The sequence below is a fragment of the Sander lucioperca genome, chromosome 2 (genome assembly GCF_008315115.2).
Source record: "Sander lucioperca isolate FBNREF2018 chromosome 2, SLUC_FBN_1.2, whole genome shotgun sequence".
NCBI classification, from domain to species: Eukaryota; Metazoa; Chordata; class Actinopteri; order Perciformes; family Percidae; genus Sander; species Sander lucioperca.
The window spans coordinates 23536765-23552061 of NC_050174.1; the positions used below are offsets into that span (position 1 = coordinate 23536765).

The following is a 15297-nucleotide window of genomic DNA, read 5'->3' on the forward strand; positions in this document are numbered from 1 at the left end:
TCATTTGTTATTGGAAGCTTTATCCTTCACATGTTCAGCTGACATTAGTTTATATCCTTCGCGTTCCACTTCCAGGATTGCTCCGGTGCTGCAGGAAATTCCGCCGGATGCATGTATTTTCCATTTCCTTCCTCTTTCTTTGTGTTGGCGTTTTAAACTCCGGTGGATTTATGAGGACTATGGTTAAAGGTGCTGTAGGTAGGATTGGGAAGATCCAGGACTCAGCCAAAAAATGTAAACATCGACAACTTCTCAATCCCTCCCCCCTCCCTCTGCTAAAGCCCAAAACTGTCTCCTAAGCCCCTCCTCCCACAAGGGAGAATGAATGCGTGTGCAGTGATTGACACGCAGTTAGACACCCCCCCCCCTGGCCCTGATTGGTCCATCTGAACAGGGAGCTGTGGATTTTTCCAAATCGCACTACAGGCTGTAGGTGGTACCAGAGGAGCCGGATTTTTTTTTTTAAATGTAGTTCACTACTTCATGTAGTTCTACTCGAACATTGGGTCAGTTTCAGCAAATATGACAGAAAGTTAGTCTTACCTACTGCACCTTTAACTGCTCCTCAGATCTCTGCAGGGTAAGTTCAGACAGCTAGCTAGACTATCTGTCCAATCGGAGTTTTCTCTCGCACGACTATTTTGCAGCGGCTCTGTGCGGAGTTTAGCACCGCCCATGACGATTCTGATTAGTTTAAAGAAATGCCATTAAACCAGAGCACATTTTCCTCCCATCCCCGAATGCTATGTGGAGTAGCCAGACCCTCCTTCAGCACGCTTTGGAGGAGGGTCTCGCAAAGCGAGACTAATCTGACCTCAACACGTGCAACCACTCTGAACATGAACATCCTGCAAAAAAAGCTGGGTGAAGCAGAGTTAAGCTTGTATTTATGATGCTCTAAAAGAAATTAGTCAGGGCTGGACAGGTTGTTGATGTTCCCTGCAGCCCATTAGGTGGGTGTCACTGATAGAATCATTCTGGAGAAGATTATAAATCTTCAGGTTTTCCATTCCCTATTAAATCACACACACTGATGCCAAGATGTGAAGATTAGTTAGGACACAGTCAAGTCTTCTCTCCAACTGCTGACAGAACATTACTTCTCCTGCAGCAAAACAGCAAGGCCTTTAATAACTCTCTTTCTTTCTTTCTCATAATTCCTTTCATCCTTTTACTTATACTCTTCCTCCCTGTTTCTCTTACTCTGATCTGTCTCTCTTTTCTTATTTTTGCCCTGATCTCTCTTCTGCATTCCTCTGTCTGTCTTACTTTAGAGGAATTAGCAGTGAATGCTGGCCCCCTGAGGCCAAGGACCACATTACAAGGACCTGCCATTGCATATCATGGCAATTCCATTGAGTGAATCTAATTGGAGAAGAGATAATCGTTAGGGATCACGGCAGCTATGCAGGTTAGGGCGGGTTGGATATGAAAAAGGTCAAACGTGGTATAAAGAGTAGAACTGTTTGATTTGATTTCACAATCAAAAATCATGCTGAGTTTGGTCTGGGCCTGTATTTATCAAAGTTCTGAGGATTATAATCAAGAATACTACTCCATTACCAGCGTATTAACAAATAGGTACATCACTAAAAGTGAAACAAGGTGTCACCATGCTCATCAGATAAACAGTCACGCACATTTACACACTGATGGCACAGCAGTGGGAGCAGTTCAGGGTTCAGTATCTTGCCAAAGGACGCTTTGACATGTAGATAGCAGGGAATAGGGATCAAACCACCGACCTACTACCCTGGAAATCCAGAGTTCTTGCGAGAGCACAATTTGAATTTGCTCAGCGAGTCACTCTGGCATTCAGTAATGATGCTCATTGATGTGCACAGAATGTTTATATAAAGCCTGGAACCAAGCCAACCAGCTACAAGATGAATCGTCACCATAAAACATTTGATTTGGCTCAAGAAAACACTTTGAAAAAAGTGAAAAAAGGCAAAGGTACAAGACTCTAAATGATCACAGACTTCAACGGTAGCAGCTGGCTAGCCGTTTGCAGATTCGGTAAACATTTGAGAGACGTTGCACGAAATACACAATAAACAATACACACACACAACTGTTTTAAATGGATATTTTATAAAACAAAAACAAATTCAGTTATGACCCTGAGCCGGCCTCATCCCACTCTTAGATAAGCACTCAGTAGGTGTGGAGCACACATTGTTTCCACAGCTATTGCGTTTGATTGGACAAGCCAAAGGGCAGCCATGTTAGGACAACTGAACAGATTGGAAACAAATCCAAGCAAAGCCCAGCTCCAGGCGCCTGCTGCTTTTTTACCTGACTCACACACACACACACACACACACACACACACACACACACACACACACACACACACAGAGTGACTGGTCTGTACGTGCCTCCAAAGACAAATCCCTGCTTCCTTCACACATGGCTGCAGTGAGTGAGTGAGACTCATTCAGGACAACTCCTGTGTTTTTCTGACACTTTAGTCTAGAGTATTCTCTGCAGAAAGCTCGGAGCTACCACAGGGACATGTACTAACCAGCCTGTAAGTAAGCAAACAGCAAATATGGGTGAAACAAGAGATCCCTCAACAGTTTTGCCTAACAGCACTCATTAACAAGAGAGGAAGACGTCGAGAGAAGGATTTTCCTCTGGACTCACTGCTGACTGTCCTCTCCTCACCCTGAACAGTGCAAAAGGGAACAGGTTTGACATTACATCCCGTTCTCACTCCGAACTTGTAAAATACGGACGTTTGGACAGTGGCTGTCAGCGTCTGAAGCGACGAAAAAGGCATCCTTCAGCGTGTTTGTAGAACGTACCGGGGAGAGCAGCAGCTAGACGGGGTTTAGCGAGTAGTATGTAAGGGGGAAATTCCGCATAGGGAGGTTGGTTGGGGGGGTGGATGGGTCAAACACAGGACTTTCACCCAGAAGACCGGGGTTTGTGTCCCCCTTGTCACGTTTCCTAAAGTCGCTTTCTTCTTTAACCATCCCGTTCTTCCCGCGTGTCACGGAACCGTAAGCCCACCTACGACCTTTTCTTTAACATAACTGCGTCAAAAGGGACGTCAATAGTACCAAGCATGTTAAGTTAAAACGCTAAAGGAGACTTTTAGCGTCAATAACAATGACAAAAGGCACCTGACCAAGCATCCTTAAAAAGGGTCCGTGCGCCAGGAGCATGGTTCAAAAGGGTTGTACTTAGTGTCTTAATCAATTAATTGTTTTGGGCGTAACATGCAATAAACCAATCAGTGTCATCTCCCATTCCCTTTAAAAGCCAGGCGCGTTTGTACCTTTGCGCATTGCTATTATGATGGCGGATTTGCTAAACAGGAAGGAGAGATTTTCAGGAGAAGAAACTGATCTGCTCGTGTGTAAAGTGAAAGCGCGAGCAGATCATATCATAATACTATTTTTTATCTTTTGCATGTGTGTGTGCTGCTGTGCGTCCCTGTGTGTGTAACAAGCATAATGTGCGCGTGCTGTGCACAAGCCTAGGCATGCGCTATTAAAATAACAATGAAATGCTGTGCTACTGACTTTAGACCAGGTTTTTGTTGGCCAATGGCGCGATCACTTTCCGCTGCCTCAAGATAGCAATACGCCCAGAATGCACCTGAACACACCTCCCTGTAAGACCAGCACGCCCATGAGCGCACAGATGGGCGCAGGTGCATTTGCTATTTAAACGACGTGGGTGCTGGACAGGAAACTGACAACTGCGTCAGTCTTAAACTAGCAAAGACACTTGCGTCGGGCTTTGCGCTGCGCCGGGTACAAGATACTGTAGGGCCCTCACTGTCTTTGTTTCAGATGCTGTGATTTGTGCTGGGGATATAAATATGTATGTAAAAATACTTAAATTATTATTTTTGTTATTGCACAGAGTGAAGTACCAAATAAAAGGTATGGTTACAAATACTCTCATCTCATAATAGTATCATCTGGTGTTTCCCACGTGTTGCCAGAAGTTACTAACTAGTAACTAGAGGGGTCAAAGGTTATATGACGCCATGTACAGGCAACCAAATTACACACATTAGCTGTGTTGGAAACCGCTCCCTCTCTCTCTCTCCCTATATAGCGTTTATTAAATAGTGAGCTATATAGGGAACGACCAAACCAGATTTCAGACACTATCACTGAAAACACATCGTTGCGTGACTTGCGTCACGTAAACAAACCCAAACATACATACTTCTAATACGTATTACGTATATATATAAAACATAGGTCTAGTCATTTTTAGACATTTAAAATGAAAATATGACATATCTTTAACAGTCGCACAGCTTTTATGCAGACTCTTGTTATTTTGATTTGGATGTGGGTTTCATAAACTGATATGTTTTTATTAGATTGATTTACATACATATTACATTAATATTTTTTTGTATTTGACTTTTTTGTAAAAAGGTTTACATATGCAGAGTATGAATGAATTCCTATGAAGAGGAAAATCATTAAACACAGAAATGAGGCATTCAGGTCGTGGCTATTTGTGGTGTACTGTGGTTTCAGACACAGGTACTGATATTCTTGAGGAATTAACACATTCATACACACAGTGACGGACTGACCATCTGGAATTTGGGCAAATGCCAGAGTCTGGTTCTACCAGACTCTCGTACATTTCATTTGTATAGAGAGTCTGGCCACTCTCCATTGACAAGTGTTAACTTCCTTGAAGGCGGTAGTTTAAAACTATTGGATCTGCCCAGAGCCACTCAGGTAGCCTGGCTCCGCCCTCCTACATACTGTCTGGTAGGACCAGGCTAACAAGAGGGGAGACGACAACAACTATCGGCTTAGAATCGCTGCCGTTAGCCTTAGCCAACTCATTCACCACTAACAGTGTGTGTGGAAAATCAAACTGTTCCCGAACCCCGTGGGGAGGAGGGCCACAACATCATGGCCACCAACAAAACTCAGCAAAGATTGTTCTTGCTCTGGCTTTAACTTCTGGATATTCGGCAGCGTTGCCACAACGGACCGAATGGCTTCGCTCGCATCTTTCTCCGCCGCCATTTCGGAACTATAACTCAAACTAGCGCACGTCACAACCTCAACGTCATCGTTCTCAGCCACTCCCTCTTTTGGCTGATTGGACCGCCAAATATTTGGCCGGAGAAAACCCAAGAATATACCGCAAACCCAGACGGAGTACTGAAGGGAAATGAAAATTGAGCGGAAATACGTAGGAGGGCGGAACCAGGCTAAGGGCCACCCCCCTATAGACCCCTATGGGCCACTACTGATAATATGTCTTTGGTTAATTTTGATTAGTTATTGAATGCATGCAGCCACACATATTCAAGATTGTGCTGCGGCGAGGCGCGTGGAAAGATTCACACAGAAGGCAGAGTTACTAATTTCCAAGCTAGGTTATTGACAAAAAATAGGGCCGGTGTGTTGCAAATGCCAGGGCCGTTCATTTTGATCCCAGTCCATCACTGCATACACACATGCATAGCAGCTTTGCTTTACACGCTTTGTCAATATCCAACATCTTATGTTTTACAACAGAGGAATTGTGTTTATCTATCTATCATGACTCTAACACCGTGAGTGTTTTGAAGTTCTACACTTTAAAAGCCTCTAATGCAGCATCTGTTGATTTATGTTGCTCTGGATGACTGTGCACTCCATCCTACCTTTAGCCCTGACTGTTTCTCACGTTTTGTCACGTTCACCCTGCTGCCTGTCTCAAGCATCACTCATCTCTCCTGATTTCGTAACCTTTTTCTGCTTATCCCTGTATTTAAAATGGAAGGTACCATTATATAAAGATTGTGTGTGTGTAAAGTCTTTTAAAGACACTTTTACAAAGTGAGGTCATTTTGACTTAGCCTTCCTTGTACAAGGGGTATGTTTGGGGCGGGAATTAGTCATCTGAAGTCTTTTCATGTCGGCTTGTCAGTGTCTTCATCACTGTCTATCCTGTGTGTGTGTGTGTGTGTGTGTGTGTGTGTGTGTGTGTGTGTGTGTGTGTGTGTGTGTGTGTGTGTGTGTGTGTGTGTGTGTGTGTGTATATGTGTATGTGTGTATGTGTGTGTGTGTGTGTGTGTGTGTGTGTGTGTGTGTGTGTGTGTTAACCCCTAAGCCTAAACAGCCATGGTGAGCTAATCTTATTTGGTGCAGGAAACACATTTCAGGGCCTTGAACCAAACAACTGGACAGGAAGCGGGGTTCCATTCTGAGCTGATGGGAAGGATAAACTAGTGGGCTGAAACAGCAACAAACAGCAGCAGAGAGGAGGTTCCCTCATGAAAAGATCGGATTGGCTGTTTCTTTCATCTATTTGTATGTGCTGGATCAGCCGACCTTTAAGATACCCACAAAACTGTGCTTCGCAAACGCTTATCTTTCCTTCGGCTTCCTGTTTTGGATTCATAAAGTGGACTTGGGAAAAAACACAAGTAAATGTTAATGGACTGTATTTATATAGCGCTTTTTTTTTTTAGTGTTAACGACTACTCAGAGCGCTTTTACATAGTACAGGAACCATTCACCATTCACACACAGGTGGTCGAGGCTTCCATCAGATAGACATTCACACTCCGATGGTGCAGCATCGGGGCAATTTGGGGCTCAGTGTCCTTACACTTCGACATGGAACTGCAGGGCCAGGGATCGAACCACCAACCTTCCAATTGATACACGACCGCTCTTAACCACCTGAGCCACAGATGCCGCGTACTAACTTAAAAGAAGAATGGGCCTAGTGTTTGTACTTATACAGGCTTTTTTTATTGATCCCCAGTGGGGAAATTACAATTTACACCCTGTTTGTTAGAACACACTACACACATGCTCAGATCCTATACATGCCTAAATGGAGACACGTCACTCCGGATTTCCACTGGATGCGGAACGTCTGCGGACCTGCTCCGCTGCGGAACAGCTGCGTGTTCCGCCGTCCGTCAATACCCACCAGGTCCGGATTTGTTGCGGCACAGCTGCGGCCATGACTGACAGCTGTAGTCACGAGGACCTACAATATCTCGTGAATTCACGTAGAATAGAACCACAAAACCAACAACAGTTTGTTTCCATCCAGAGGAGTAGAGGGGAAACAACTCTGTGCTGTGTTTTCAAGGTGTAGTGCAGGGAAATATAATCCGCCGTGAGCACAGTGTATTTTATTTTGAAAATTAACCAGAGTTTTATTTTGTTTCTGTGCTCGACTTCCTGTCCCGCACTATCTGCCGTGTGCTGAATTGCTGCGGAGCTCTCCGGCGTCCGGCAAAAATAGAAGCTCCGCGTATCTGCTCCGGAGGGCTGCGGACCGCCTGAGCTGGGACGCAGTCGGAACGCAGCCGTTCTGTAGTCAGTGAAAATACACACATTGACTTTAATGGAAACCTAATGACTCCGCCGCTGTTCCTGAGCGGATCCGCAGCCGTTACAAAGCTGTTATTTCTGGCCCGAGGACCGAGGAGTGAGCATCGAGGAGGGATTACCGAGGAGCTAGCATCGAGGATACACAAGAGCAGCCTTCCCGGAAGCCGTGCAGCTGAAGGAGTTGCTAACTCCGCCCAAACAGCTGATGAATTTATGGGACGCTTCAGAGGAAAGGACGTCTCATCCCTCTAAAACACATTTGCCCGCTGCCTCTCTCCTCCCATGATTTCCTTGCATCTCCCGGGCCTCCTCGGTGGGAGGGACTAAGAAGCGAGGAAGGGAGGCAAGTGGAGGAGTCGGGGATGCAATTTAAGCGACATGAGATGCAGCTTAGGACAGAGGCAGCTTTTAAGGAGGCTAGGACAGAGGAGGCTTCAGAGTGGACTAGGACAGAGGAGGCTTCAGAGGCTTCAGAATGATTAGCCGATCGACATTTGTAAAACTAGGAAAACTAAGAGCCAACTAACTAAGAATCTGACTCATGAATAATGAAAACACTCTTTCAACTTTAATGTTAATTTCTTCTTCATAAGCCATTACCAACATACGAAAATAAACTCTTTCTGTCACAGAGAGGATAAAGTGAGGAGAGGGAAACAGATGAGGACGATGGCTTAGACATCTGCTAGGGAGGAATTTATTCCCTAAATCACTGTCATTAAAGCTTGAATCAGAGAGGGAAAGAGAGAGGGATTGGGAGGGGGGGGGGATCCAGACAAGCCTGGGCATGACAGCTAAAGAGAGAGGAGGTCAGAAAAGAAAGAGCAGAGAGGAAAGACTGAATAAAGTTATTCTAGATAATGACAGTGCTGTTTGTGGTGTTTGGACAGTACGTATTTATCATAGTGGCTGTTGGACAGCCATGCCTATAAAGTAAATGCAGAGATAATGAGGGGAAGAGATAGAGAGGAATGCAGAACTGATGAAGCGAAGAGATGTGGAAAATAGAAAAGGAGATAAGAATTCTTTTTCAAGGTGGAAGAGATGTAAGCGATATGAAGAGGGAGATTATCTATGGGGGGTGAACAATGCTGATCTTTATTCCGTACACGATGATATGCAGTGCTGACGGCATTAGATTATGGGTCTCATGACTGACCGATAAGATAAAACACATTATTTCCAACTTCAGAACACTTCAGTGCGAGTTTGATCTTGACCAACTGCTTCAGTTTTGGTTGTTATTTTCACTCTTTTTCTGTGTTGCTTTCTTCTACCATCCCAATTGTCTTTTCCTCTGTACGTTTCTCTACGAGCAGAGGAAGGGAGTAGAGGAAAAGGCCCCGGGGCCACTTTTGTGTTTCCAAGCTTTTTTATATGGGAAACAAATGATCTGAGTAAAGCACTGGATGCAGCAAAACAATCATTTCACTGTGAACGCCCATTACCGCACATTAGCCTGTTATTTACAAAGTGAACCCTGATGACAGCAGCGATGTTTGCGTGTGCTCTGAGGGAAATTGTTGCCGAAGCTCAGACTGAAGCTGCACTCTTTGAGAATGTTGTGGAGTAATGTGTGCCTCATCCTCAGCATTCAGTGAGCCAATTGTGTCACTTGTGGGAGTTGATCTCCACACAGGGTGGGACGGAGCACTCCATACAAGCTGGTCCTGCCAACCACAGCTGCAAGAATTCACCTCCTCCATCAGAGACACTTGGCCCACATGCACAGCAATATATTTGTTTGGTTGTATATTAAAAAGTGGAGGATGTATTACATATGAAACAAACCACAGCGGATTGAAGACCCATCCCTGCATCGCACAGCAAGCTTGTTACTTTAAAGTGGCTATATGTAACTTTCAGTTTGTGTTGATTCTAGCTGCCGCTTTGGACAAAAAGTGTTTTTACCACACCTGCTGTTGTAAAGGTCTTTTCTGTACTACTGAGTTAGCGTTGAGGGGAGGTCATACAGTTGCGATGAATGTTCTGCTCAGGAAGAAAATCATTCATTTACAATAAGAGAATAAGTAAAAGATGCATTGTTGCATTTCCAGTGTTGCTTACGGTAACTTAGCCTACTTTGGATGTATCGGGAGCTAAACCGGGTAACGTTATCACTGTCACTGTGTCACGAGCCAAAGCATTAAGAGATTGTTGTAGCAACCAACATAACGATAACTTAGATTAATATAAAGCATTTCATAAAACCCACGGATGCTTTACACAAGTAACGTTACAGGGGGACATAAGGGAAAAGAGAATAGTAAGCCAACACAAACACAAACTAAAAGGACTAAACCGTCTAAATGGAAGGGTGTGTGTGTTGTCGGCTACTGACGTACAACCACATTGTTATTTCTTGAATGAGATAGACATATTCCATACCTGAGGGCCAATTCGGGGTTGATTTTAAATCATTTACAATCCCGTAATTGTCTCCTTCTGTTGAAAGCCTGACCGAATCGGGTTTTCGCCCGTTGTCTTTCACTTTCCCTTTTAGCTTTTAGTTGTTCTTCATTTAATTTTAACCTTTGTTAACCTGTGACCCGTCAGAATGTGTTACTGTAGCGCCGTCTACCTGCTGTAAATCATTCTGTGACTTCACGGGAAAAATCTGACTTTTCCTTCAAGGTGTGACAGTCTTTAATTTTCCTATGAAAAGGAAAGACCTGTAGCATGCCGCTAACTCTCGCAGATGCCAGTTGAAAGGAAGCAGAAGTTGCGTTTGTTATTCACACAAGTTACCATAAGGCTAGGAATAAAGTCTTTCCTCCACCTAGTATCACACAAAGCACTTAATGCAGCTTTTAATTCTTCAAAATCGCACCTGAATCTCACACACATCAAGTGTTATATGGCTATACGATTTTTACGTTCCCTCTCCCTCCCCTTACAAACCAGTCTGTCTAAACAAAGCATCGTCAACTACTCATAAAGGTCAACATGGTAGCATCGGTAAATAAATGTAACAATGTTCACATCTTCTTGTATATCTTTCTTGTTGTCATGTTAGTCAGAGTTAAGATGTGAATTGAAAACGAAGCTATGAGTACAGTTGGCTGTTCTCTGTTTCAGCTCAGAGGTATTGGACTAATTCCCTGATGAGACTGAAGGAGGCGACGGGGAAATCCCAACAGGCGCCTTAAAACAGATGCCTCCTGTTTGTAAAACCGCTCAACCGAGTTCTTGAATCTGCACTGGACAATATTCACGTGTAAACATCCAGGCGTCTCATCAGACTTCATCAAAGTTGGACTAGAACAAGGCAGAACATCCCATCAATCCATCTTACTGACATGTATAGATGCACAAATGATTTGCATGGATGAAGTGAATGTACTATATGGTTTACATGTTGTACAACTACAGGCGTGTGGGGGAACATTTTGGGGTTCAGTTTCTTGCCCAAGCAGACTGCGACATGTAGACAGGAGGAGCTGGGGATCGAACCGCCAACCCTAGGAGTAGCCAAAGTTACCCTATTGCGCTTTGTGTCGTAAATCTTTAATTATAAACTAAAAAGCTGTAGTTTAGTTGACATTTTTTTCTACTCTATGTCCTATTAAAACCCATGATTAGGGAAGATTTTGTTTTCCAAGTATCTTGGTTTTGTGGTTTGACAGAGTTGTATTTGCTGTAACGTGTTTTCTGTAAATGTGGTACCGAGACACAGAAAAGTTGACTTTGTTATCAGAGGAAGCAGGAGCCAAAGGCCAGCTGGGAGGAGGTGGACTAAAAATAGCTTTAAAACCCCTGTTAAAAATGTCACACAACGCACAACACAGTTTGTTCTGTAGAATGTGTCTTGGTTTGGGTATTGCTGTGTGTGTGTGCGTGTGTGTGTGTGTGTGTGTGTGTGTGTGTGTGTGTGTGTGTGTGTGTGTGTGCGTATTCGTGATGTAGCTCAACACAACAGGAAACCATTACAACGGGTGTGGCTGCTAAGCTCATCTGCTAACCTTGACTTGTCTTCCTCCACCGACATGAAAACAAAAAGAAGTTCCCTGTCATCATGGGATGTGTGGGTACAAAAACACACACACACACACACACACACACACACACCTAGAATTGTGTTAATGCACTGTCAGAGTTTCAGGACACCCAACAGGGATTTCATACGGAGGAAACGATGGATGCTTTCTATGTGTAGCACTTCAGTTTAGCAATGTACTAGTAGCATAATAACTTCAGTATTTAATAAACATTGGAGAATCACCACAGAGATGATTGTGAGCTTATACCATCCTTGGCGCTGCATATTCAACTGCCTTCCCAAAACTGTGTTTATATATTACCAAAGAGTTTTCCTCATTATGTTGAGGTGCCAAACTGAATAGATGCCTGGATTATGTTCAGATGCACCGCACCACAACTATGTGCCGCACTGTACAAACTGTAGGAATGTAGGACACCAGAGGCCAGGGTTTGCATCCCGAGTCCTGTTAGTGGTTAGGTTTAGGCAAGGTTAGGGAAAGATGTGGTATCAGTATAATGTTATTTAAGTATTATCTTTCAGGAAACAGGGTTATGTGTGTGTAGGTGTGTGTGTCTGTGTGTGTGTGTGTGTGTTTCTTCTTCGTTAAGTATAGTTGTCTTGTCATGTCAGTGGTCGTAATAAAAAGGACTAGGGCTGAAACAATTCCTTGAGTAACTCGAATAATTCGATTACTAAAAATCCTCGATGCAAAATGATTTGCCTCGAAGCTTCGTTTAATTAATATTACCAACGTTGTATCGCTCACGGTGTTTCCACACGGAGGATTATTACTCTCGCACATCAGGCAAATCAAAAAAGCCACAGTTTGCAAGCTCTGCTATGTGCGTGTACCACTTTCTGTGTGTTTACCATTGCACATTAGCCTAGCAGCTAGCGGATATTCCTTCCGCTTATAGCTTTATCCCAACAAAACCGCACGGTTGAATTTCAGCCTGCATGCACGTTTTGTAGCCTAAACAGAGCAGCTTATATTGGTTATATTAGAGAGAGCAACAGGTTAGCGGACTGCCAGAGTCGCCCTATTTGCTGTCGTTCTGCTCAGCTGCTGTGCTGGCTCGATGGTGTTTTAAGCCCCCAACTAAGCCTTCAAGGCAGCGCTGCGACTGTCGTCTTCAACCATGACCACTGCCTAATCCTAGTGCCTTCCAGGCAGCGCTGCCTGGAAGACAATGTTGGGGGCTTTAACACCAAACTCCGTGTGCTGCGAAGAGTCTGCCCTCAGAATTGTCGGTAAACTTTTTTTTTCTTTTTACTTTATTGACTAATTGTCAAGTTTCCAATTGACTGAAGACATGTTATTGTTACATTATGTTGTTAATAAATGTTTTAAATTTGACAATGTAATGTGGTACATTGCGAACAAAGGTCAGATGTTATATTACATACAAGTCTAGTCTAAAAATGGCATAGCAACCTGTGCTTTGAAAAAGAAAAAGTAAAAATCGAGAATCGAATTGAATCGTGACCTTAGAATCGAAAATGTAATCGAATCGAGGATTTGGAGAATCGTGACACTCCTATTAATCATCCATTCCACGAAGCGGACCCAACAAAAGTAAATCACAGAGTTGTATGGACGATGAAACTACACCAAACATAACAACTACCAAAAACAAAGACAAGAAAATACGTAGTGGTGACCACAATCTGATCTAAAGAGCCGACTTGTTGACTATCCCTTCGGAAAAACAGCTGATTGTTGCGCACCATTTTCTCTCACTCTCTCTCTTCACGGAGAAACAGCTGATCAACGATCTACTAGCATAAGTGTAACAGAACTGTGTGACATTGTAATTAAATATATAAATGAAAATAGCTTGAGTATAACTAATATTTACATATAGGCCTATATACAGATCAGTCTCAGGTTGAAACTTGTAATTCTGAAAGTTAAGTTGCACAACTTAAGGTAATGTTTATGTATGTTTAATGTATGCCTTAGTTTGAGGTTGTTATTGCATTTCAGAAAATGTTTTCTTTAAAAACAATGTAATATGGCACTTAAATGCACTTAATGTTTAGTTTTTTGAGAGATGATATTGTAAGCAATGTAGGCAATAAAAATGTAGCTTTTTCCGAAAATTAAACCAAACTATTGTATATAATACAATAAAACAAAAGTATTTTTTATCCGATTAATCGATGGAAAAATTTAAATAATTGATAGCTGCAGCCCTAAAAAGGACAGATGTTGCATGTTGCAAGGTTTACAACATGCACATACAGACTGCACACCAAAGACCCACAAAGGTAAAGATGCAGGTTGCCACACACACACACACACACACACACACACACACACAAACTGTTGATCGTTTTTCACTGTTTTGAGTTATGACCCACCATTAAAATCCCTCTCATGAGCCTCAGAGCACAGTCAAATGTGCATGCAATTATGTATGGTTATAAATTACAAATGCATCTTTTTAAGCACTTTCCAAAAAAAAAAAAAACATCTTACCTTTCTGTTTCTTCTTCCCCTGTTTCCATGTGGGCATGTGCGTGGTCTCAGGACACCCATACTCAGATGACAACCCACCATTGTGTGTAGGGGGTTGGGTCACAGCTGCTGGGTTGGTGTCAGTCATGACATGCTGGGAGAAGGAAGCGATCCTCTGTAAGATTGAGCCTACAATATCTCTGCCATCACCTGGACCATCCTCCACAGACCAAATGGCTCTGGAGCTGGAGGGGCTGGAAGGGTTAGACAGGTTCGGGACCACCTGGACAACTTGGGGCCCTGAGAGAAGCTGCAGCTGGGGGCTCTGGGCTGGAGAAAAGGACACCGGGGAGCAACTCATCTCTGGGACAGGAATTGAACCCTGCAAGGGAGTCAGAGAATGTGGGGAGAATGGCAAAAAGGGATGGTGGAGGGAGAGGGGCGGGGTGTCAGAAGAACTGTCCAGGCTGCTGAGAGAGGCTGAGGGGCTGGCCGAGGTGGATGGTGGGCTGGTGTGGTGTTGGAAGCCTCCTGTGCTCCTTGGTGGAGGCTTGGGAGGGTTGGGGCTCATGGATCCTCCTGGAGTCTTGGTGAGAGAGGTGGTTGAGGTGCTGCTTACCAAGCTGTCGAGATCCAAGGGAAACTTGCCGAGACGTGAAGTCTCTCTGGCCTTGGGCTGGGGAGCCTTGAGGACCTGGGGGCCTTGCTGCTGGTACTGGTTTTTGGTGCTACTGTAGCCATCCTCCCCGAAGGAACTGGCATTATGAATGCGACCATTCCAGTTGGCATTAGCACTGGCATACCTCAACCCTGGTGACATCCTGTCTCCCCCTCCACCTCTTGGCATACTCACCATTCCTCCTCCTCCATTATGAATTTGGGGGTCTAGGCTCGGCATGGAGCCATGGTTCACCCCCCGAGGCTCCGGAACACCCAGCATCATCCCTGGCCCCTGGTCCATCCCGGAGTGGAAAACAACCCCATGAGACGTCTTCAGGTTAAGGCTGCTTTCCAAGTTGGCACCTCCCTCACGGTGCTGTTGTGGGAGCTGGGGCTGGGTTCGGTGGTACTCCCCCTGAGGCGGAGGGCTGTGATATGACCCCAGCTTAGTAAGAGGGAGGGCACCCCCACCCCCACCAGAGTACTCCAGGCTGGACGTGGAGCTGTGAAGGCTGTCATCACTTCCTGGCCCAGACAGAATGGAGTAACCGTTGGGGTTTAACCTGCTCTGGAAGGATGCAGCCCTTGTGACAGAAGAACCATTGTTGTGGATGGCCGACTTGTTCATGGTTCCTCGGTTGAAGGACAGGCTGCTGACTACACTACGGGACTTTAGCACTGGGCTGGGATTAGAAGTCAGGCTGATGCGGGAGTGGTGGGCTGCAGAGCCCAGGCTGTTGTTGTTGTTGTTGTTGAAGGCTAATGAAGGGGACTGGCCAGCTCCTCCCCGCCCCTCACTGGCTTTGTTGTGGTGGAGGAAGAAATGGGGGGAAGAGGGAGAAACGGGGGTGGAGATG

General features: G+C 44.5%; 1 protein-coding gene across 1 annotated transcript in view; it reads right to left on the reverse strand.

Moving 5' to 3' along the window:
* sept12 (septin 12) overlaps positions 1–15297 on the reverse strand; it is a 93697-nt gene that overhangs the window by 63063 nt on the left and 15337 nt on the right. Inside the window, exon 2 of the mRNA XM_031292528.2 lies at positions 13802–15297. This exon is cut by the window's right edge and continues 64 nt beyond it. Within this exon, the coding sequence (XP_031148388.1) occupies positions 13802–15297 (1496 nt within the window). The remainder of the gene's footprint in view (positions 1–13801) is intronic.